At 44.7% G+C, this 25,273-nt stretch overlaps 1 protein-coding gene across 3 annotated transcripts in view; it reads right to left on the reverse strand.

The window, feature by feature from the left end:
• Positions 1-23,533, reverse strand: part of LOC106586172 (activin receptor type-1) — a 37,576-nt gene extending 14,043 nt beyond the window's left edge. The window contains exons 1-5 of one of the 3 annotated variants that reach the window (XM_014173112.2): positions 23,208-23,533; positions 7,638-7,711; positions 6,822-7,076; positions 6,210-6,473; positions 5,457-5,717 (exon numbers count right to left, since the gene is read on the reverse strand). In XM_014173112.2, the coding sequence (XP_014028587.1) occupies positions 5,457-5,717; positions 6,210-6,473; positions 6,822-7,076; positions 7,638-7,704 (847 nt within the window). In that variant the 5' untranslated portion in view covers positions 7,705-7,711; positions 23,208-23,533. Of the gene's footprint in view, positions 1-5,456; positions 5,718-6,209; positions 6,474-6,821; positions 7,077-7,637; positions 7,712-20,157; positions 22,710-23,207 lie in introns of those variants that run through there. The other 2 variants (XM_014173110.2, XM_014173111.2) reach the window with 2 other exon arrangements.
• Between the last annotated feature and the right edge of the window lie 1,740 nt (positions 23,534-25,273).

Genomic DNA, 25,273 nt, shown 5'->3' on the forward strand with positions numbered 1-25,273 from the left:
TGGGTGCTAGGACATTTACATAGGAATTATCATGATTATATTTAGCCCAAGGGCACAACGGCCATTGACCGCAAAAATCCTGGATTTTTTGGGGGTGCATGACGGCCACAAAAAGGGGATATCGACGGGAAATTTGAGGCATTATCAAGTGCTTGTCAAATTGTGAATAAGAGACTGGTGTGTACAGCCTGCGCAAACTCACGTCTTTCAATTTATTAAAAAATCAAAACATATCGCCCAACGTTTTTAGAACAACTAAAGTTACATTAATAACTCTAAATTAACCATATAGGAATACCCATTTCTTTTTTAACCGCTCAACACAGAATAGCCTCGTGCGCACTCCTTCAAATCGTTTGGAGAAAATATCCTTTATTTTATTCAGCTTTGTTCAATTGTATTCTTCATACTATGCCACAGAATTCTAAGAAAATCTTGTCTGCTAAATTAACTAGTGTAGCCCACAGGCATATGGCATAGCCAGATCAGGACCTTACATAAGGATAACTCAGAGTATGCCATTTTGTTCTTCTGAAAAATACTACAAAAAAGGTATGCATCAGTGGCTTATGGAAGCCAGGAGATAATAAATGTGTTTGTTAATTAAGGGTCAATAATTAGATTGACAAATCACTGTCTCACAGAATTTCGTGACTGCCACAGCAGTGGAAACGTGTTCTCTGTAGTGATGAATCACGCTTCACCATCATACCAGGAGAATGCCACCTGCCCCAATGCATAGTGTCAACTGTAAAGTTTGGTGGTGGAGGCATAATGGTTTGGGGATGTTTTTCATGGTTCGAGATAGGCCTCTTAGTTCCAGTGAAGGAAATCTTAATGCTAGGGTATACAATGACATTCTAGACGATTCTGTGTCCTGAACTTAGCGACAAGAGTTTGGGGAAGGCCCTTTCCTGCTTCAGCATGGCGAGGTCCATACAGAAACAAAGCGAGGTCTGTACAGAAATGGTTTGTTGAGATCGGTGTGGAAGAACTCATTCCAAAATCATTAGCTTTAATATGAAATTGGTACCCCATTTGCTGCTAAAACAGCCTCCGCTTCTGCACTGAGTGGTCCCATTCTGTGAGCTTGTGGGGCCTACCACTACGCGATTGAGCCGTTGTTGCTCCTAGATGTTTCCACTTCACAATAACAGCACTTAGTTGACTGGGGCAGTTCTAGCATCCAGAAATGTTACGAGCTGACTTATTGGAAAGGTGGAATCCTATGACGGTGCAATGTTGAAAGTCACAGAGCTCTTCAGTAAGGCCGTTATAGTGACAATATTTGTCTATGGAGATTGTTGTATAAAATCGAGCACACAGCCATGCAGTCACAATGTGTGTGGCTGAAATAGCCAAATCCACTAATTTGAAGTGGTGTCCACACACACACACACACACACACACACGTACAGTTGAAGTCAGAAGTTCAGTTTCACAATTCCTGACATTTAATCCAAGTAAAAATTCCCTGTCTTAGGTCAGTTAGGATCACCACTATTTTAAGAATGTAAAATGTCAAAATAATAGTAGAGAGAATTATTTATTTCAGCTTTTATTTCTTTCATCCCATTCCCAGTAGGTCAGAAGTTTACATACACTCAATTAGTATTTGGTATCATTGCCTTTAAATTGTTTAACTTGGGTCAAACGTTTCAGGTAGGCTTCCACAAGCTTCCCACAATAAGTTGGGTGAATTTTGGCCCATTCCTCCTGACAAAGCTGGTGTAACTGAGTCAGGTTTGTAGGCCTCCTTGCTCACATGCTTTTTCAGTTCAGCCCACACATTTTCTATAGGATTGAGGTCAGGGCTTTGTGATGGCCACTCCAATACCTTGACTTTGTTGTCCTTAAGCCATTTTGCCACAACTTTGGAAGTATGCTTGGGGTCATTGTCCATTTGGAAGACGCATTTGCGGCCAAGCTTTAAATTCCTGACTGATGTCTTGAGATGTTGCTTCAATATATCCACATCATTTTCCTGCCTCATAATGCCATCTATTTTGGGAAGTGCACCAGTCCCTCCTGCAGCAAAGCACCCCCACAAAATGATGCTGCCACCCCCGTGCTTCACGGTTGGGATGGTGTTCCTCGGCTTGCAAGCATCCCCCTTTTTCCTACAAACGTAACGATGGGCATTATGGCCAAACAGTTCTATTTTTGTTTCATCAGACCAGAGGACATTTCTCCAAAAAGTATGATCTTTGTCCCCATGTGCAGTTGCAAACCGAAGTCTGGCTTTTTTATGGCGGTTTTGGAGCAGTGGCTTCTTCCTTGCTGAGCGGCCTTTCAGGTTATGTCGATATAAGACTTGTTTTACTGTGGATATAGATACTTTTGTACCTGTTTCCTCTAGCATCTACACAAGGTCCTTTGCTGTTGTTCTGGGATTGATTTGCACTTTTCGCACCAAAGTACATTCATCTCTAGGAGACAGAACGCGTCTCCTTCCTGAGCGGTATGACGGCTGCGTGGTCCCATGGTGTTTATACTTGCGTACTATTGTTTGTACAGCTGGACGTGGTACCTTCAGGCGTTTGGAAATTGCTCCCAAGGATGAACCAGACTTGTGGAGGTCTACAATTTTCTTTCTGAGGTCTTGGCTGATTTCTTTTGATTTTCCCATGATGTCAAACAAAGAGGCACTGACTTTGAAGGTAGGCCTTGAAATACATCCACAGGTACACCTCCAATTGACTCAAATGATGTCAATTAGCTTATCAGAAGCTTCTAAAGCCATGACATCATTTTCTGGAATTTTCCAAGCTGTTTAAAAAAGGCACAGTCAACTTAGTGTACGTAAACTTCTGACCCACTGGAAATGTGTTACAGCGAATTATAAGCTAAATAATCTGTCTGTAAACAATTGTGGAGTGGTTGAAAAATGTGTTTTAATGACTCCAACCTAAGTATGTAAACTCCCAACTGCAAATGTATATGCAAAAAAAGAAACGTCCTCTCACTGTCAACTAGTTTGATTTTCAACAAACTTAGCATTAGGTTCAACAACAGACATAAACTGAACAAGTTACACAGACATGTGACGAACAGAAATGGAACAATGTGTCCCTGAACAAAGGTGGATCAAAATCAAAAGTCAGTCAGTATCTGGTGTGGCCACCAGCTGCATTAAGTACCGCAGTGCATCTCCTTTTCATGGACTGCACCAGATTTGTCAGTTCTTGCTGTGAGATGTTACCCCACTCTTCCACCAAGGCACCTGCAAGTTCCCGGACATTTCTGGGGGGGAATGGCCCTAGCTCTCACCCTCCGATCCAACAGGTCCCAGGCGTGCTCAATGGGATTGAGATCCGGGCTCTTCGTTGGCAATGGCAGAACACTGACATTCCTGTCTTGCAGGAAATCACGCACAGATAGAGCAGTATGGCTGGTGGCATTGTCATGCTGGAGGGTCATGTCGGGATGAGCCTGCAGGAAGGGTACCACATATGTCTTCCCTGTAATGCACAGCGTTGAGATTGCCTGCAATGACAACAAGCTCAGTCCGATGATGCGAAACACCGACCCAGACGGACCCTCCACCGCCAAATCGATCCCACTCCAGAGTACAGGCCTCGGTGTAACGCTCATTCCTTCGACAATAAACGCAAATCTGACCATCACCCCTGGTGAGACAAAAAACTGCGACTCGTCAGTGAAGAGCACTTTTTGCCAGTCCTGTCTGGTCCAGCAACAGTGGGTTTGTGCCCATAGGCGATGTTGTTACCGGTGATGTCTGGTGAGGACCTGCCTTACAACAGGCCTACAAGCCCTCAGTCCAGCCTCTCTCAGCCTATTGCGGACAGTCTGAGCACTGATGGAGGGATTGTGCGTTCCTGGTGTAACTCAGGCAGTTGTTGCCCTCCTGTACCTGTCCCGCAGGTGTGATATTCGGATGTACCGATCCTGTGCAGGTGTTGTTACACATGGTCTGCCACTGCGAGGACGATCAGCTGTCCGTCCTGTAGCGCTGTCTTAGGTGTCTCACAGTACGGACATTTCAATTTATTGCCCTGGCCACATCTGCAGTCCTCCTGCCTCCTTGCAGCATGCCTAAGGCACGTTCACGCAGATGAGCAGGGACCCTGGGCAGCTTTATTTTGGTGTTTTTCAGAGTCAGTAGAAAGGCGTCTTTAGTGTCCTAAGTTTTCAGAACTGTGACCTTAATTGCCTACCGGCTATAAGCTGTTTGTGTCTTAACGACCGTTCCACAGGTGCATGTTCATTAAATGTTTATGGCAAACAATGCTTAAACCCTTCACAATGGATGATCTGTGAAGTAATTTTTACGAATGATCTTTGAGATACAGGGTCCTGAAAAAGGGACACACACACACACACACTTTTTTTTTTTACTGGGGATAAGAGAGTAGAGTCATTGAGGTTCATAGAACAGAGTTGGGTGACCACAGCTATACGATGCATTCAGGTTGTGTCCCAAATGGCACCCTATTCCCTAGTAAACTAACCTTTGGGTCCTGGTCCAAAGGAGTGGACCACGTAGGGCAGTGTTTCCCCAACTCCAATCATCAAGTACCCCCCAAAAAATACACATTTTTATTGCGGTCCCAGACAATTCAACTTGTCAACTAATCATCAAGCGCTTGAGTTGAATGAGGTGTGTTTGTCCGGGGATAAAATGTATACTGTTGGGGGTACTTGTGGAACGGATGTGGGAACCACTGACGTAGGGAATAGGGTGCCAATTGGGACGCATCTCAGTGTCATCTCTGTTCTGCTTTTCCCTAGAGCTCTGTGTCAAACCACGCTGACAATCTCAGAGAGGACAGAGGAAGTAGACCGTGACTAAGCAATATTCAAACGTCCGTCTCTTTTCTCAGACTCGCCCCTCTGCTATAGAGGTACTCAGGGTGTAACCGCCACATAGACCCTGAAAAGCAAACCAATAGATGGCCGTGCAGCAAACGGCTATGGCAGACAATTTCACACACCCTGGCGTGGTGCCCTTGCTGGAGAATGGCCAAGTGGATGGAATGAGCCTCCCTTGGACCTTAAACGCGGGCGGAACTAACCCATATAGACAGTTACAGACAATCCTAATTGGAAAAGAGGAAACCTAGTCTTGTTTGCACTTGGCCTGACAATAAGGCTCATCTGGCTGAGCATCATGAATGGGTAAGAAAAGTATATCCCAAAGAAAATCACAGCGCCTCGTCACCATTGGTTTAGCACCTGCCTGTGAACCGTGTCAGTGAATCCATTACAGACAGCAGATCACCGAGAGCATATGGCACAAAAATGTTTTCGTTTTCCTGGCATGAATAACCTTGGTTTGAATGCAAATGTGCATCACACAGATCTCTCATTAGAATAGGGATGCATATAAATGAATGTGAGCCATTCATTGTGTGTCCCAAATGGCACCCTATTCCCTATATAGTGCACTACTTAGGGAATATGGTTCCATTTGGGACGCATATGTATTTATTTACCTATGACAGGCAGCTCCACTGTGATATTCATGTTACACAGGTGGCCCTGGCAGCACTCCACGATCTGGTCGCGGGAGGGCGGCGTCTTGCAGGTCATTCTGCTCTGCTCGTACACCTTGAAGCAGCCCTTCTGGAAGACCAGGCCTCCGTCGCTGACCGTTAGACTGGAGAAGCAGTGCTGGCCTATACAGCGCCACCCGGTGGCACACGAGCGCCCCTCGCACACACACTCGTGCTCGCCGGCAGACTTCACTTTATCCTCTATACAGGTAACAGAAAGACAGTAGGGTGAAGCTGCCCCTAGACGCTGATCCTGGGTCAGTTTAGAAATTTCCCCACTAATGGTTAGATCTGTACTTAGGGCAAGCTTCACCCAGGGGCAAGTTATTCCCCATGCTAACATTTGCTTTCCTGTGTGTAAACCAAATAAATGTAAAAGAAACACTATATAGCCTCCAAAAATATAACAATGATGATACCATGGATGGTCAGTCCTTGCAGCCTATAGCTCTGTCTATGAATTTGAGAGTGGTAACATGTCTCGAGCCCCATCCCTCAGCTTTTTACCGAAACAGGGGCAGGGGACCTCTGTTATTGTTTCAACTGCCGATTGCTGCTTTCATGCATATCTGCATCACTAATTAAATCTAAATGAATTACGAAACACAAAGTGAGACAGAGCTTCAGTGAGGCCAAGATTATTAAAAAAATATATATAGTAATGATTTCAGTGAAAACAGAGTGGTGGGTTACCTTTCGCCGGTGCTTCCACAGTGATGTTCAGGTTACACAGGTGCCCCTGGCAACACTTGACTATGTGGCTGGGAGAAGGAGGGGTGGCGCAGGTGGCTCTCCCCTGGTCGTCATCCTGAAGGCAGCCCTTCTGGTGAACCACAAACCCGTCGCTGGTCTTCACAGAGGAGAAACACTGCTGGCCCGTACAGCGCTCTCCGCCATCACACGACCGCCCCTCACACACACACTCAATGTCTTGCAAGGCAGGCATCACTTCCTCAACTGTTAAAAAAATAAAAAAAAGAGAGAAAAGAAAAAGGGAGGTGGAGGTCGGAGGTCGGAGAAATCTATGAACGCTTGTAATTCTCATTCGTTGAAGAGAATATAACAAATCTTCTGGTAGTTGGTGTTTATTCACTTATGTACCCAAATGGCCTTCACGCAAATGAACACACTGAATGTAAATGTGTAATTAGCTAAATCTATGTGCAAAGTGGTGACGTGCTGCTTTATCTAGGTCGGTATCGGTAGTGGAAATGTTTGAGTCAGCACATTGCTAGTACTAAGCCTATGTTGACGGCGGGATAAAAGCATGAGCGTGATGAATCCAAATGAGAATAAATGTGTCACCTGTCGCTGGTGTTGCCACTGTGACATTCATGTTGCAAAGGTCGCCATGGCAGCACTCCACCGTCAGGTTATGGGATGGGGGGCTTTCGCAACTTATGGACTCCTCGCTCCGCTCCACAATGCATCCCTTCTGCTGGACGGAAATGGCGTTCTGAACGGAGAGGGCCGAGAAGCACCGCTGACCAAAACACCGGTCTCCTCCGTCGCATGAGGGCCCATCGCACGCACACTCGTAGTCGCTCACGCTCCCCTCATCTGCACAGGAAACACAGTCAGACATGGGACAGAACTGAAAAGGAAACACATTTAACCATCGATAATGGCATACAGTATACTATGTGGACGTTCGGCATTGTGAATATCAGAGTCATATTGTGGTCTTCTTAGTGCAGGAGCTTTTGTATATTCAACCTTCCTCATTTCCTTCTCTCTTTGATTTGAGAGTTTTATCATTTAGCTGCTACACTAAAGCAGATGACGCAGAATAATAAGTATCCCCAGCCAGCCAGTGACAGTGAGAAATCCTCAGTTCTCCCAGAGCTCAGACTGAGAGCCTGTCACTGCAGTTGTTAAAAAAATGCTGCAAGACAGCGGGGGGAGAGGGAGAGAGGCACAGGGACAGAATGAGAGCCAAAACATGCCCTTGACAGAATTTTTTTAACTCACTACACATATTCGGAGCCGTGTACTTGGCCGACTGTATGGGAAATGGTACTGAATGGGTGTAGTCTCTGAAGAGACACCCTAATGTACCCCAATCTCTTTGTTAGTGAGAGTAGCCATGTTTTTTTTTAAGGAGATGTGTCAAAATCTTACCTTTCACGCTGGAAGAGGGCAAAACCAGAAGTATGAAGACCAGGAAAAACATGTCGCCATCTAACATTGTAGACCTGGAAGACAGGGTAGAAGTTCCACCAAATGACATTGGAATAGTGTGTTCACTAAACATGGACCTGCCGGATAGCTTACAATCTATGTACTCAGAAGATTCCCTGACAAGACAAATACATTTATTTGCATCACACAGAAATTGACAAGCAGCTTCTGTATAAATGCCTTTGTTATGTCCACTAAAATGAATTCAAGCCAATGGTGTGACAGGACAAAAGGAAAGAAAGAGATGAAAGTAAAGGATTTAGATCTAAGAGCACCATGACAGAGGGGAATTTTACTGAGAGAAAAAAAGACCTTTCCTTGTTTTCAGTAAAGAGTCAACACCAAGTTTAAAATGCTCAAGTAAAGTGGGTCTCATGCCTTCCTGTTGTCCTGGCAACAAGGCATTGAGTGGCAAGCAATTGGGCGACTAGTGCTCTCCTATTGGCTGAGCTGTACTGTGAGAGAGAGACAGCCTACTTGGCAGCGAGTGGAGCAGACAGACGCAGGAGAAGAACGAGGAGGAGGACGAGATGATCACAGCAGGGAGCCCAAATAGAAACATTTCAAAATGAAGAGGCTGCCTCTAACCCGTCAATATTGCATGTGTCTTTAGGCACAGCGACATAAAATGTACATTTACCTCCGTTTGATTTCGGCTGTGATCTGTCTGACTGATTCAAACAGAGCCCATCGCACTCTAGAGCAACACATCCACACCCCATCAAAATTAGGATGCATGTTTTCCCAAACTATTCCTGTACCAAATCCACATTGATAAGATTTGAAGATTGTTGCCGTTGGCCAAAAACTCCCTACAATTCCGCCACCTATTCCCCATGCAGCGTGTTTATGACATACTAAGCCCGGGCAGACCGTTATCTTGGCAGTGTTTGTGTCTGCCCACTGATAAATACCCCAGTGTTTCTCCCAAAGCCTTTGTGCCTGCTCCCAGACATAAATGATTAAGCACGTAATGTTAGCATTACCCCAACTGCGTCTGTATGGCCCTGCTCACACACAGACCACATGTTGCTCCTTTTAATCAGAGCACAAAACAGAGGCTGCCACTGAAAGATAATCATGGGCTCTGTGCAGAGCAGAGCGGGGGTAGGAGGACCGAGGGGGGCACCCAGGGGACACACAAGTATGGCCAGGGGGCAACGAGAGGGCAGAGGGACAGGGGGATAATGCAGCCACATAGTCCAAATTGGCTACGAAAATGTAAGGTTAGGGTATAAGGCATAAGGTTAGCAGTGTGGTTAAGGTTAGGATTAAGTTTCAAATAAGATTTTAAGAAAAATTGTATAAAATGGTCAGGCTTTAGCCATAATGACTTTGTGGCTGTGTCACTAGTGATGACCAGAGAGGGGAGGGCACTGAGGAGGAAAGGAGGGGGGGGCAGGTGAATAGTGTGCCACCCAAAAAGGAGCGCAGGGTACAGACAGGTAAAGGAGTATTTACACCCAATGGAAAAGCATGATTCGTAGCGCAAGTGATGCAAAGCCGTTTTTCGTCACTAAAAGGGGAAGCTCCTTGTACTACTCTCCGAAATTCCTACATACTCCGTGCCACATGAAAATTGTAATGTGCCTGATCATTCCTTGCGCAGCCGTGGGTGTAGTGTTGTGTAGGCAACGAAGCGGGTTTTTTTAACCACCAACTCGCTTGGTTCCTTGATCTGATCTACAGTGCCTTCGGAAAGTATTTCAGACCCCTTGACTTTTTCCACATCTTGTTACGATACAGCCTTAGATAAAAGGTCATCCATTTTAGAATATCTACACACAATACCCCATAATGACAAACAGAAAACAGGTTGACATTTTTGCAAATGCATAAAAATAAAAAATACCTTATTCACATAAGTATTCAGACCCTTTGCTATGAGACTTGAAATTGAGCTCAGGTGCATCCTATTTCCATTGATCATCCTTGAGATGTTTATACAACTTGGATTCCACCTGTGGTAAATTACAGTTGATTGGACATGATTTGGAAAGGCACACACTTGTCTATATAAAAGGTCCCACAGTTGACAGTACATGTCAGAGCAAAAACCAAGCCATGAGGTCGAAGGAATTGTCCATAGAGCTCCGAGACACGATTGTGTTGAGGCACAAAAACATTTCTGCAGCATTGAAGGTCCCCAAGAACAGAATGGATCATTCTTAAATGGAAGAAGTTTGAAACCACCAAGACGTGACGCTTGAGTGCCAAGCGTCACATCTGGAGAAAACCTGGCACCATCCCGACGGTGAAGCATGGTGGTGGCAGCATCATACTGTGCTGATTTTTTTCAGTGGCAGGCACTGGGATAATAGTCAGGATCGAGTCAAAGATGAAAGTAGCAAAGTACAGAGAGATCCTTGATGAAAACCTGCTCAGGACCTCAGACTGGGGCGAAGGTTCACCTTCCAACAGGACAACAACCCTAAGCACACAGCCAAGACAACACAGAAGTGGCTTCGGGACAAGTCTTTGAATGTCCTTGAGTGGCTCAGCCAAAGCCCGGACTTGAACCCTATCGAACATCTCTGGAGACCTGAAAATAGCTGTGCCAAGCTTGTAGCGTCATAACCAATAAGACTCAAGGCTGTAATCACTGCCAATGTGCTTCAACAAAGTACTGCGTACTTTTTTTAACATTTGCTAAAAATTTCAACAACAAAAAAACTTTTTGCTTTGTCATTATTGGGTATTGTGTGTAGATTGAGGGGGGGACGACTATTTAATCCATTTTAGAATACGGCTGTAACATAATGTGGGAAAAGTCAAGGGGTCTGAATACTTTCCGAAAGCATCAAAGTAGTCTGTTTTGCATTGACAACCAAATATACTGCTCAAAAAATAAAGGGAACACTTAAACAACACATCCTAGATCTGAATGAAAGAAATAATCTTAAATACTTTTTTCTTTACATAGTTGAATGTGCTGACAACAAAATCACACAAAAATTATCAATGGAAATCCAATTTATCAACCCATGGAGGTCTGGATTTGGATTCACACTCAAAATTAAAGTTGAAAACCACACTACAGGCTGATCCAACTTTGATGTAATGTCCTTAAAACAAGTCAAAATGAGGCTCAGTAGTGTGTGTGGCCTCCACGTGCCTGTATGACCTCCCTACAACGCCTGAGCATGCTCCTGAGGGATCTCCTCCCAGACCTGGACTAAAGCATCCGCCAACTCCTGGACAGTCTGTGGTGCAACGTGGCGTTGGTGGATGGAGCGAGACATGATGTCCCAGATGTGCTCAATTGGATTCAGGTCTGGGGAACGGACGGGCCAGTCCATAGCATCAATGCCTTCCTCTTGCAGGAACTGCTGACACACTCCAGCCACATGAGGTCTAGCATTGTCTTGCATTAGGAGGAACCCAGGGCCAACCGCACCAGCATATGGTCTCACAAGGGGTCTGAGGATCTCATCTCGGTACCTAATGGCAGTCAGGCTACCTCTGGCGAGCACATGGAGGGCTGTGCGGCCCCCCAAAGAAATGCCACCCCACACCATGACTGACCCACCGCCAAACCGGTCATGCTGGAGGATGTTGCAGGTAGCAGAACATTCTCCACGGCTTCTCCAGACTGTCACGTGCTCAATTGTGAACCTGCTTTCATCTGTGAAGAGCACAGGGCACCAGTGGCGAATTTTCCAATCTTGGTGTTCTCTGGCAAATGCCAAACGTGCTGCACAGTGTTGGACTGTAAGCACAACCCCCACCTGTGGACATCGGGCCCTCATACCACCCTCATGGAGTCTGTTTCTGACCGTTTGAGCGGACACATGCACATTTGTGGCCTGCTGGAGGTCATTTTGCAGGGCTCTTGCAGTGCTCCTCCTGCTCCTCCTTGCACAAAGGCGGAGGTAGCGGTCCTGCTGCTGGGTTGTTGCCCTCCTACGGCCTCCTCCACGTCTCCTGATGTACTGGCCTGTCTCCTGGTAGCGCCTCCATGCTCTGGACACTACGCTGACAGACACAGCAAACCTTCTTGCCACAGCTCGCATTGATGTGCCATCCTGGATGAGCTGCACTACCTGAGCCACTTGTGTGGGTTGTAGACTCCGTCTCATGCTACCACTAGAGTGAAAGCACCGCCAGCATTCAAAAGTGACCAAAACATCAGCCAGGAAGCATAGGAACTGAGAAGTGGTCTGTGGTCCCCACCTGCAGAACCACTCCTTTATTGGGGGTGTCTTGCTAATTGCCTATAATTTCCACCTGTTGTCTATTCCATTTGCACAACAGCATGTGAAATTTATTGTCAATCAGTGTTGCTTCCTAAGTGGACAGTTTGATTTCACAGAAGTGTGATTGACTTGGAGTTACATTGTGTTGTTTAACTGTTCCCTTTATTTTTTTGAGCAGTGTATAATCTCAGCAACAATAAACCAAACAATGTAGCCTTATTAATCCCCCCCCAAAAAAAAGTATTTTGTTTAGAAGTAATAACTAGTGATTCCAGGCTATTTAGGTAAAAAACAAAAATGCGAGCCATGTGCTTTTTTCACCTATGACAAAAACATGACATTTTTTGCTGATATGTGAGTGAATACATTCAAGCATCATATTAAAAACTGTGATAATGTTGTAGGTTACACCAGCAAGTGTAATATAGATCTAGTTATAATTCGGATTATTTCACATGGAGACGTGGGAAGCTAATCAACTTCAAAAATCACTTCAAGATTGCTGTCTTGATTTAGCTTGGCATGGAATAAGCAGCCCGTTTTGCATTGATAACCAAATATAATCCAGACAACATCGTAGCCTTATTAGAATCCTCTAACAAGGTATTTTGTTTTAGAAGGGATTACTATGTGATTCTATGCTATTTTGTAAAAACAGCTGTAGGTCGTGTTTCTTTTTTTCCCCCTCCTCCATGACTAAAAATGATATTCTACTTTTAGCTGATATGGAAACGAATACATTGAAGTAGCATATCAAATTGGGATAATGTTGTGTTACACTGACAAGTATACACATATTTGCCGGGGCATATTTTACGTAACTATACATCAGATTATTCACATGGAGACATGGGAAGCTAAAAAGGCTAGCTAGCTTGCTACATTTTTAGTCAGGCTAAAGCTAGCTACTGCTAGCAGCATATAGCAAGGGCAGATTACTTTTGCTTGCTTTCACCACAAATAAGAAGACAAAAAAAAAAAGGCAGCCATCGCCCCCTTGTGAATGGGAATCTAGGCAGCACGGACCAGCGAGGGTATCATGTTGCCAAAAGGTGGGGGGGTCCCAAAATCCAGGTTGAAAGATTCTAGATTTCCTCCTTATTCAAAATTAATAATAAATAAAGCAACACAATAAAAAGAACAATGAGGTTATATACAGGGGCACTGGTACAGAGTCAGTGTGCAGGGGTACAGGTTATTTGTATATGTAGGTAGGGGTGAAGTGACTAAGCATAGATAATAAACAGCGAGTAGCAGCAGTGTACAAAAGGGATGGGGGGGTGTCTATGTAAATTGTCCGGTGGCGATTTTATGAATTGTTCAGCAGTCTTATGGCTTGGGGGTAGAAGCTGTTGAGGAGCCTCTTGCTCCTAGTCTTGGCGATCCGGTACCGCTTGCCGTGCAGTAGCAGAGAGAACAGTCTATAACTTGGGTGACTGGAGTCTGACAATTTTATGGGCCTTCCTCTGACACCACCTATTATACAGGTCATGGATGGCAGGAAGCTTGGCCCCCCCTTGATGTACTGGGCCGTTCGCACCACCCTCTGTAGCGCCTTACGGTCAGATGCCAAGCAGTTGCCATACAAGGCAGTGATGCAGCCGGTCAGGATGCTCTCAATGGTGCAGATGTAGAACCTTTTGATGATCTGGGGACACGTGCCAAATCTTTTCAGTCTCCTGAGGGGGGAAAAGGTTTTGTTGTGCCCTCTTCATGACTGTCTTGGTATGTTTGGACCATGATAGTTTGTTAGTGATGTGGACACCAAGGAACTTGAAACTCTCGACCCGCTCCACTACAGCCTAGTCGATGTTAATGGGGCCTGTTCGGCCCGCCTTTTCCTGTGGTCCACGATCAGCTCCTTAGTCTTGCTCACATTGAGGAAGAGGTTGTTGTCCTAGCACCACACTGCCAGTTCTCTGACCTCCTCCCTATAGGCTGTCTCATCATTGTCGGTGATCAGGCCTACCACTGTTGTGTCGTCAGCAAACTTAATGATGGTGTTGGAGTCGTGTTTGGCCACGCAGTCGTGGGTGAACAGGGAATACAGGAGGGGACTAAGTACAGACCCCTGATGGGCACCAGTGTTAAGGATCAGCGTGGCAGACGTGTTGTTGCCTACTCTTACCACCTGTGGCGGCACGTCAGGAAGTCCAGGATCCAGTTGCAGAGGGAGGTGTTTAGTCCCAGAGTCCTTAGCTTAGTGATGAGCTTCGTGGGCACTATGGTGTTCTTCTGATTTTGGGTAACTACCAGATTTTTGCAACAAACACCACGGGTGCAGAAGCAGATAGGGGTGGCATAAAATGACACAGATTCCCCCCCCAACACCCTGATACAGGATGTGTCCCTCTAGGCACTTAATATGTCACCTCAATTATCTGCCCAATGCATCTCAGCCACTTCCACTTAATCTGCCAGTAGCCTTTAACTAAAAATGGGGTGTTTCATTTGGTATCTTGTACAAACAAAATGTCACTGTCTGCAGTCTGCCTCCACACAAAGACAAGAACGCAACCCAATTTGAGAGAGGATAGCCTAGCTTTTGAACCGTATCAAAGACAAAACCCTACCGCCATGTTGAGAGGCCAGCTTGCACCAATGCCGGTGATGAATAAAAAGTTGAGTTCGGCAAGGCAGAGTCAGACAGATCTGATGCAGTAGTTTTGCTGAGGGATTAAGATGTGCTCCTCCTGATATTAGACCTCAAAGTTGGAGACAAACAAGGCCAGCAACATCTGCAGAACACATTGAGCAAAACAGAAAGAGCAGTACATTTTTGGAGTTGTGTGCCTGTGCTCCCTCTGTCCCTGCATATTGAAATATCTGGCAGTCTCTTAGCTGCAATGAGTTAACAGAGCCGAGATCCTGACAGGGGTGTGCTGCTTCGCAAACCCCCTGCAATCCCCCACCCCTCAGTCTCAGGGAGGTTAGGCCAGGCAGTTCTTGTTGGCTGCCATTTTCTGTATCTTGGGCTAGAATCTAGTATCACTGTAATAGTCGACCAAGGGAAGGATAAAAAAAACACAAGAGGGGAGATCAAATACAGAGCGCCCTATAAAGTACATAAGCAGGGGATTGGAAGGGGTGGGTGTTGGCAGTGGAAAGGCTTTGCTGAGATGTTGTCTTTGAGGACCAAGTGGGACCAAACAAAAATGTGGCCAAGTTGTGGTCGAGGCAGCTCGAAAAAAATGATCAAGTTCCACGCAGTCTTCCTTCTCTCGCAAACGATTCAAAGTCCCTGCTCCTTTTCAAAACCCTACATTTGCATCAAGATGAACATTTCAGTGTTGACTGTTGAGTCTCATGCATACACCAGATATTAGGATTCCTCCTCTTTTACCCAACCATCATGATTCCATCATGTTTGTTTGGTCGGTTGCGATATGCTCAGGTAACGATTGGTGCGATGCATTGTATAACAGTATATTGAGAGAGAGTGAGAGAGAGTGAGAGAGAGTGAGAGTGAGAGAGAGTGAGAGAGTGAGAGAGAGTGAGAGAGAGTGAGAGAGAGTGAGAGAGAGTGAGTGTTGCTTGGGCCTGGGAGCCCTGCAGGAGCTGCTGAGTCATCAGGCTGCCGAGCTGGGAGACAGGAGGTGGAATCTGTGTCTGAGCTGGCGCTGGCATAGTTACCATGGCACAAATAGCCCCAGTGCCAGGGGAGCCACAGGGAGAGCTGGGCAGAGCAAGGCACAGCTGACCCAGTCTTGGCCTGCTCCGGGGCCCATGCCTCCCCTCACATGTCCCCATCCCACTCAGAGAGGAGCGCGACACCAGGAACACGCAGATGGCCTGCTCCGAGGTAGATATGGGTGTGACACAGACAGCGCTGGGGGGCAAACTAGCCCTCTGCGAGCTCACCTTGCATTTACACAGCAGACTAACACAGCATATCGAATCAAACACTCCACCAATCTCTGCTCACAGCCAAACAGCCAAGTGAATCAGAGCGAACAAAGTAAAGCAGACATAGATTTGTAGTGTTTATTCGGTTGTTTACAAGACCTGTCTGGAAACTCCAGAGAGAGAACTGAGAATAGTCTGAGTTAAAGATAGGTGCAGCGTACAATAAATAGAAATAGTACTATAGGTTATATGAGGAACAGGAGTATCTCATAACTGCACAACAGATTGCAGCCCATGACTGGTTGTGACATGCCATATACAAGCAAAACGTGCCAATTTCAACCAACAAATTAGATGTTAATGTTTTTTTATTACAATGTACTAGGAGCAGGGGAAGAAAATGGACTTGCTTTCAATTGAACAGCGGTGAAATGCTCCAGTTAAGTTTAAGTGTAGTGCTTAAAAATCAAGAGCAAGGACAGCTTCTGTCTTAGCCAGGCACTGCAGTTTAACTCATCCAATGATTAATCATTGGTTTTGTGTGTTTTTGTTTGGCTTGCATATTCATGCAGCATTTGCACTTCCATTTAGAGACATTACACTTCAAGAATGTGTCATCCTACAACAACAAAAATGCAAACAAAAGAAAATGAACAATCCACAGAGAGAGAGAGACAGACAGAGACAGAGAGCTCTGTAAAAGCTAAGCAGTCGAAAGAATTCCAGGGCCGCAAACAACTCTGCTATGTTAATTAATTACGGCACGCAAGACAGCTAACAACTGGGGGTTGCCATAATCACACTAAATCTGTTCATTGGAAGAAAACATTCATTAAGCTATGGAAATCCTCCTCCACCCTTGCTAGGGGCCTCATCAAATGGGAGATTAAAGAGAAAGTGAAAAGCCCACAGGCAGCCCTCTGTGGCCCCCAGGACCCTACAGTGGCCCATTCTGACCCTGCCATAGCCCTGCCTGGGCTCGCTCTCCAGGGCTTCACTCAGCAGCCGACTCCCTCACAACGTAAGGAATGTAATCAAATGCAAATGGGCCTTTTCTTGTAAACTCACAGTACTGACACTCCTTTCCTGGTAAGAGGTGAGCGCAGCAGGTTTGGTTCAGTGCAGGAAAGGGTCATTTCTGATATAATACACATGCCCCTGTGTGCATCACTCGTAATCTGAGACAAAAGATGTCTTCTCTTTCAGCAGTACTTTTTTTTTTTATACCATCACTCTGTCTTCGACAACGACCAGAGAGACCCTCCTGAAAATTGTCAGACTTGAACGGCCATTTTGTTTCTCCTTAGTCTCAGATGATCCATTCCTCACCGAGTAGAATGAAAGATGTTGGCAGGGACTAATGACATGGTCAAAACAACCTTGTTTACGTTGAAATGACATTGGATTGAGGAGATGGCTACAGGTTTGATCCCATTGAATACAGCAAAGGATCTGAACAAAACACAACCCGGTCGCCTCCGCCTCAACCTCTGACACTTTGTACAGGTGAGATTTGAAAGCAAGAAATGGAACATGTACGATTCACAATCACAGAAGCTCTAAAAATGTACTAAAACCCCAAGCATCAAGTGAATTCCTGAAGAAGAAAAAAAAAGGGTGCTTTGTGCTACAGAGATGAATCACGGGCAATTATTGAAGCACCACGGTGAAGACATTCAAGACGAGAAGTCAGCATATTGATGGACAGAGTATACTGCAACCGGCAGACAGTCACCATGGCACTGCAAAGTTCTCTGTAGGGACCACCATCACAACACTCGACACGGCCAATTCAAACACTGCCTTTATGACCTTTAGCAATGTTTGCAGAAAGTGGAATGCGCAAACACTCTCCCTCTGAATGACCCACCGATAAAGTTCAGTGTGCTAGAGTGACACAGCTCTCCAAGAGCACCTTGATTTGTATCACACAGACCCTCGTTCCACCTCTTCTCCACCGTCAGACCTGATTGGTCACGTCAGACTCCCGGACAAAACATCCAAAGATACTGTAGTTTTGCCTTCGAAGCCCGCAATGTACGGTAGCAATGAGAAGAAGAATCATGGGCGACCTCGCCAAGCACAGAATTTCAATACGTTTCGATTGATTTGATGTCCTGTGGCAGAAAGTGAGCTTTGCCATTGAGGGTGAGCTTAACAAGATCAGTCCAATAGCCACACACATCACCCCCCCCCCACTCTAGTCCTGCGCGTCTACCTGTCAGATTGAGTCTTCCCCACACTGACTGAGTCCCACACAGCACTACTGCAGCTGGACCATCAGTCACACCCTCCTGTCGATGGAAGCTTTATGACCCGGGTTTGTTTTATATTCCCGAGTGAGAATTCTTCGTAGGAGTGGGACCAACACCCATTCAATTGTTCGTTCAATTACAGAGGATAGGTGACAAGACGTTATAGTTTATCTGCTGGATCTCTGCTCTCATTGATCTTGAAGCATAGGAGCACACAAAAGTTTCACTGTTCAGTAGCATTTTTTTTTTGTGACTGGTTATGTTGTTGAATGATTCGGGAACATAATGTCATTGAGAACAGAGGTAATAGGCGACAGATTTTGGGCTATTTCTAAATGTGTAGAAACCTCCTGTTCTGCCTCAATCCTCAGGTGTTAGCTAGCTTCCGTACAAAGCCATGGAGAGAGATTGAATAACAGCATCACAAAATTGGAAAGGAAGTCCATGAACTGCAGCACACCACAGACGCACATATGTTTGATATTAGCGAGAGTTTAACTAAATGTTAGTCTTAAAGGGATACTTCGGGATTTTTGCAGTGAGGTCCTTTATCTACTTCCCCAGTGTCAAAAGAACTCATGGATGCCATTTTTAATGTCTGTGTCCAGTTTGAAAGTAAGTTCGAGGTGGTTTCCCGAGCCAATGCTAACTAGCGTTAGCGCAATGACTAAGTCTACGGGTATCTTCTAGCAGATAAATAAATCCTAGCAGATAAATACTCAAACTATTTAGAATTTACAAATCTTGCCAAAAATGCCATCTTTGTATCTCTTCAACCATCAGCTTATTACATCACACAAAACCATACACGCCCCACATCTCTAACACTGCTCATTTTAACTTTCCAAACAGACTTGAGTTAAATAAGGGAATCCTTAAAATGTCTAAATGAGGGAATAATTCAATGAACTAAATGAATGTACAATCACACAAATCAAGGGATCGATCAAAACAGAGGTCACTGCTAAATTAGGGAATTGATCACTGTTTAATTCTATTAGTAAACTAAATCCACTTCAAAGCCCAGGAATGGGGAGAGGCAGAGAAACCAAACAGAGCCATAACTTTCCCCCTAACAGCTGAGCGATAAGAGCTCTGAAGCGAGTGAAGCGCTCATAAAATGTGTATTGCAGATGGTCTCCAGTGCAGTCTCAGGGTAGTGGGAGAGAGAGGGGCCAGGAACACTGCGTATCTGTCTGCTTCAGTCTGCGTAGACAGCAGACTCCAGTCTCCTCTCTATTTGCCTTTCACTCACATTTGCAGAGAGAATAGAACTAGAAATCAATAACCCACTGGAGAGCCACCAAAGGAGATCCTGGAAGCACACACACACACACACACACACACACACACACACACCACCACAGTAGGACCAAAGTCTGTCTGGGGCACAGCCGCTGTCTGACTTCCTGTCTAGCATCAAGCCGACGCTGCAGAGCCAGCTAGGCCCCAGACGACTAGGCTGCACTCATCCTGATATGTTTTGGCTGCACTAGGCTTACGATTATTAAAGGCTCAAGGATTTTGACTAAAAATAACACGTCTTAAAAAGCAGTGGGAAATGGGGGGGGGGGACAAGCAATGCCACACACATGCTGTGTTCCTCCGCAGCAGCCCCGTCGCATCCACAACTGCCAGGTCCAACACTAATCCAAACAGAAAACTAAAAGTACAACTTACTCGCATGTCAGTGTGCGCCACATAAGGTCAAGAGTGCCAACCTCACAGCTGATGGGTCCTTAAAACCTCATCAGTCTCAGGAAATCCCACAGTGAAAAAGCTCAAATTCACTACTTTCATTCATTCATCTGGCTTTCTCTGCCCTCATATTTAGCCTCACAATTAACTGCTTTACCATTTGCTTTTCAGGACAACCAGGGCTACGAGGAAAACAAAACTATTTTAAATAAAACAGTTGAACTCATGAGTTTTATTGACAAACGTCAAAAAACAAAAATAAGGTCCACCAAGCAAAAACCTGATTAACAAAAATGAATTTAGAAGAATGTTGTAAGTAGAGAAATTGTTTGCTCAGTGGGAAATGAATATCCAAGTGGTCACTGACAACTGTGTGGAGTTTGACAGCAACAATGTGAGCTCATTACAGTAGTATAGGCACATTTTGCTGGGATTTCATATGATCTTCTATGTAGAACTTCTTACCACTCTCTTGTAGCTTGTACGAGTCGTAGAGCAAAACACAGCTCTAGCTCTGCCCCCGTTAACTAACGGTTGGTATTAGCGGACGCAGAAGAAATAGACGAATCCAATGCAACAACCCAGCAGTCTGTAGCTCAAACACACAATGTTTAAAAATGGGTTAGAAATCCAAAACGCGCCGGCGTCAGCGGGACTGAAGGAGATCGCTCGTCTGTCGTTGGAAATCTCCGCCAAGTCCCGCCTCCGTCTCTCTTCCTCCGTCCCTCCGCTCTCTCACACAACCTCTTCTCTGTCACTCCCAGGCTGCTTTGAGACGGAGGCACTTAAACCACCACGCCTGAGCCAGCCCCAGATTCCTGCTCAGACTTGAAGCCCTGCATCTCTGTGCATGGCACAGTCTGCTGTTAATGACAGCGTGTGTAACCTGATCCTCCAGCAGGCCAGCCAGGGCTCCCTCGCTCTGTCTCCGAGCAAGGCAAGCTCTTCCCTTCTCCCCTCTGCTATTGTCTCAGCCCATACTGCCAGCTGTTTCTGACAGCCAAATTACCGTGCACAGGGAAATGATTGCTGTCGGAGGACAATTTTTTTTTCCATCACGCTCTTTCTCTCTCTCGCCTCTGCTTTCTGAAATGCTCAGGCCTCAGTGGGAAAATTATACACTTTGTGGTGCTCTGAAAGAACAGCTGCAGAACGGATCTGCTGAGGAAAGGCCTGCATATCTGCTCCAATGGAAGTGGATACCATGTAATGTGGGAATAATTACTTTGATAATGTCTATGGGAGAGAATTAGAAACCGTCTGTTCAAAACAATTGACATTACAGTATGATGAATCAGAAACGATGTTGAACCCACTAACCCAACATGAACACCTGGCGTTGAAATTGACTTGAACAAAAACATCAGAATAGAGCATTTCTGGTTGCTGTACGCCATTATAAGACCCCAGTTGGTAAAGGCTGCATGAATCAAACAGCCTCGAGATTCGCAGATAATACTCCATAAGTAAAATAAAGTTTTGAAAAAAACTTTAAGGAGCGACAATAAAGGGCAAAATGGTAATATCTACAATCACATACGCAAGATACCATTGCTTTGAGCGCTACTTGAAATTAACTTGACATCTTTACGGAAGAAAGGAGCGCTAAAGCTCTGAGGAGTCTACAATAGATTTCCACAACATGCACTAGTGTCATTGGCCCCAAGCACAATGATTACATTGTCAGGAGGGGACACTGGAGAAAGAGAGCTTATCGGGACGTTATGGGTGAGCAGGCACGAACAAGTCAGACGGACCTTTCACCTCAGCTGAATAGAGTGCGAGCCCTGTCTCCGTCCAGACTGACTGACGTCGCGCTATCTCACCGCCCTCAGCAGACTCCAGTTCACCAACCACTCACAAAGCTCCATTAGTAGGTACAAACTATTATTAACAACGTTCCTCAAAGAAATCAGTTATAGGCACCATTTCTAGCATCGTTTCAGACAGGTCAGAGCTACAGATTCACTTCAATATTGATTCCAACCAAAGAAATGACCAGTGATCAACACTCATTTGTGTATTCCAATCTGTCTAGAAGTCGATTCCATGACCAAATTCACCTGCCAATACACACATCGTGCACATGTGTGACAACGTCAACAGTAGGGCAGTCAACCATCAGCTTCAAAAAGAGACTATTTTCAAGGTTCTGGGCGAGCTGCGAGGCATACCTGCCTCGACTCATTACGACGATCTCACATAGTGGTCGCAACTGTCACCTGATTACTCAGATAGCAGAGAATTCACACATCCTCTTGACTCATTTGAGCATGGAGGCTAACCTTTGAGACTTTATGACACACTGGAGAGACACTGATGCCCATGGGATGCAAGGAGATTGTTTCAGAAGGGAGTAAGGGCCAACTGATAATATTAAAATTCACAGCCAATAACTGACTGACTGTGTGTGTGTAACTTGTGAGAAGTTCACTGAAAAGAGCAGGACCTCTAAATTATGATACCAATGACCTGTAAGTGTTGTATGATGATTAAACAAAAAAATCCTTATCTTTCAAATTAAATATGCACCACATTCAGATGCATCAGTCTGCTTACTTTGCCACGGAAATGCCTTTCAAATCTTTGCCACGTGATAATTTGATCACATTTTTTTTTCTGCGCCTCATTTCCGTGATAGGGTTTGTCTTAAGACGTACTTGTGCAAAACGTAATGAACAAATATTGAATAAGTGCATGCTATATAAAGTGTTCATGTTATGGTAATGTAGCCCAAGTGAGGCCAAAAGTAATTAGTTAGTGTGCTGTCTGTGCACACAAAGTGAACTGTGAACTATCAGGTAGTATTCAATGTGTGCCACAATGTCGTTAAATATTTATAGTTCTTCCCCCTCTCTGGCTACAGGACCATTGTGGTGCTTATTGCCCAGCGTGGGCTTGATGGAGGCACACGATCAAGGAGTGATGCTCCCAACAAAGTCTACATGACAAAAGGAACACTATCAAAGTGAAAGAAAATTTCATAAAATTGAGCCTACGAGTGACTGTAACCCCTGAGCATCAAAAAAATCGCCGCCAAACAAATACCCAAATCTAGCCTATATCTTGACATACTTGAGTTAAGGGGAGTTTGCGTTGGTTATTGTGGTAACGTTGATCCTGTCTAGGCTTCTGTAAATAATAAAAATGTTTTCCTCCACAACTGTCTTTATGTATTGTTTCTTGTTTCTCCAGATTGGAAAAAAAGTGACCTAAATAATAGTATATATATATATATATATATATATATATATATATATATATATGGCTAATATTTCAACGAGATAAATTAACCTTATCTGGTTGACCTAAAGCGTCGAGAGACTGAATGTGCCACTCACTGCCTTATTAAGCGAGAAAACGACTGTGATAGTGTGCTACATACAAGGCTACATTTGTACTATTTAGGGTCCCCGCAAGTCCAAAGTATAGGCTACGCATAGGACTCTAGCCTACAGGTAGCCGCACATTACTAATAAAATATATAATTCTAAAAACAAACCAAAACAACTTACCTTGCATGTAAAACTTACGAAGTGACTTACTGCACTCGTCAGGCTATTCTGTTATATCCCGAAAATTCACCGACAATAGCCTATTTGTTTTGTTTCTTAAATGCAAGACTCCGGTTTCAGCCGACATTGCCCTACTTCGGCTTCGATACTATGTTACAATACAACGAATGTTCATAATCCAAAGTGATGAACAATTGCAGTCAGTAACTTCGCCAGCGTTCCATAAGCTTTGGTGTTCTTCACTCGATATACGAACGGTAAGAACCAACCCCTAGGCGGATATTTCATGTAGCAGAGCTAGGCTACGGCAAATCCTAGGAGGAAGTAGCCTGCAACTCACTGTAATAAAAGGACGATTACCACATCATTTCCTCTGCGCATATTCCCACACCAGCCACCTGGGGAGGCGGTCATCTATGATATTTGAATTTGAAATGTATACATTTTCAGTCATCTGATTTGAAAAACATGCATGTTAGGAAAATATTATAGTCTATGTAATAGTGTTCAACAAATTCTAATCCTTGAGACCTACAGTCAAGAGCAAAAAATCCCTGAATAGCCATACGCTATGTTATAAAATACAAGGAGCCGTAATATAAAACCAAACTTAGTCTTTTCAAATCGAGTTAGATCAGTGTGGAAGCTCATTCCTGCAAGCAAAAATAAATACATCTGATTACCACTTATGAGATAGTAAGCAGGGTTGGGTAGGTTGCAATCTATATTAGTTATCAGTTATCCTTCCAAAATTGTAATCAGTAACATACGTTTTTTTAATGCCCAAAACTCAGTAACGTAATCTGATAACTTTCAGTTACTTTTAGATTACTTTCCATTTAAGAGGCATTAGAAGAAGGCAAAATGAATATTACCAATTGAACGACATCTATTACAGGATAAATCAATATTAGAGTTTACATAGCTCGCCTGTAATGGATGTTGCATTTTACTTTATGGGTTGGTTATGTAGGCTTCTTATAACCCATTGCTTTATACTACAGATAATAATACGATTAGGCTATATCGTTACGTTAAAAACCAAGGTCTGTCAGATTTCTAGTCATTCCAATTAAAGCAATACCCTTTGATCTTCAAGAATATGACTTGGAAATATAGATTTGCCGAATTGTTTTACCTGAGCATAATAATTTTTTGGAACTCATGTAACCGATGTGAAATGGCTAGTTAGTTAGCGGTGGTGCGCGCTAATAGGGTTTCAATCGGTGATGTCACTCGCTCTGAGACTTGAAGTAGGGTTTCCCCTTGCGTTGCAAGGGCCGCAGCTTTTGTGGCGCGATGGGTAACGATGCTTCGTGGGTGTCAGTTGTTGATGTGTGCAAGGGTCCCTTGTTCGAGCCCAGGTTCGGGCGAAGAGAGGGACTGAACCTACACAGTTACATTGGTGCCGTGACCCGGATCATTGGTTGCTGTGGAAAAGGAGGAGGTCACTCGCTCTGAGACTTGAAGTAGGGTTTCCCCTTGCGTTGCAAGGGCCGCGGCTTTTGTGGCGCGATGGGTAACGATGCTTCGTGGGTGTCAGTTGTTGATGTGTCCAAGGGTCCCTGGTTCGAGCCTGGGTTGGGGCGAAGAGAGGGACGGAACCTACACTGTTACACTCAGTCAGGGTCTCAATTTACTGTTGTGAGTTAGAATAGTAAGATACTCAAGGTGCAATTTAGAAATGTTGTTGTGTGTCAACAGTTTTTCTCTTGTTATGTCAGTCACTGACAGTCACTCAATTAGCCATGTCAGCTAACAATTGTTATATTGTTAAGTTAGTCTAGCCAGCTATCTAAACTTGTATTAATAACGGCCGAATACCAACCCGGGCATGCAGGGCACGTGCCCAGGTGCCCTTACCTCCAGGGAGCCCCCATTGATGTTGTTAGTCACTCTCACTCAGAATCATTAACTTGTCATAAATCATGGAAAAATGTGTAGAAAGGCAGGTAATTCGCTTTCTCTCAGCTGTCAAGAGGGGGCCGACTAAAGTGTATTTTCCACGAGGCAGGGGGCACCCCATCAAAATCTAATTTAGGGACTGTCATGCCAAATAGTGTCCC

This window comes from Salmo salar, chromosome ssa25 (assembly GCF_905237065.1).
Source record: "Salmo salar chromosome ssa25, Ssal_v3.1, whole genome shotgun sequence".
Classification (NCBI taxonomy): domain Eukaryota; kingdom Metazoa; phylum Chordata; class Actinopteri; order Salmoniformes; family Salmonidae; genus Salmo; species Salmo salar.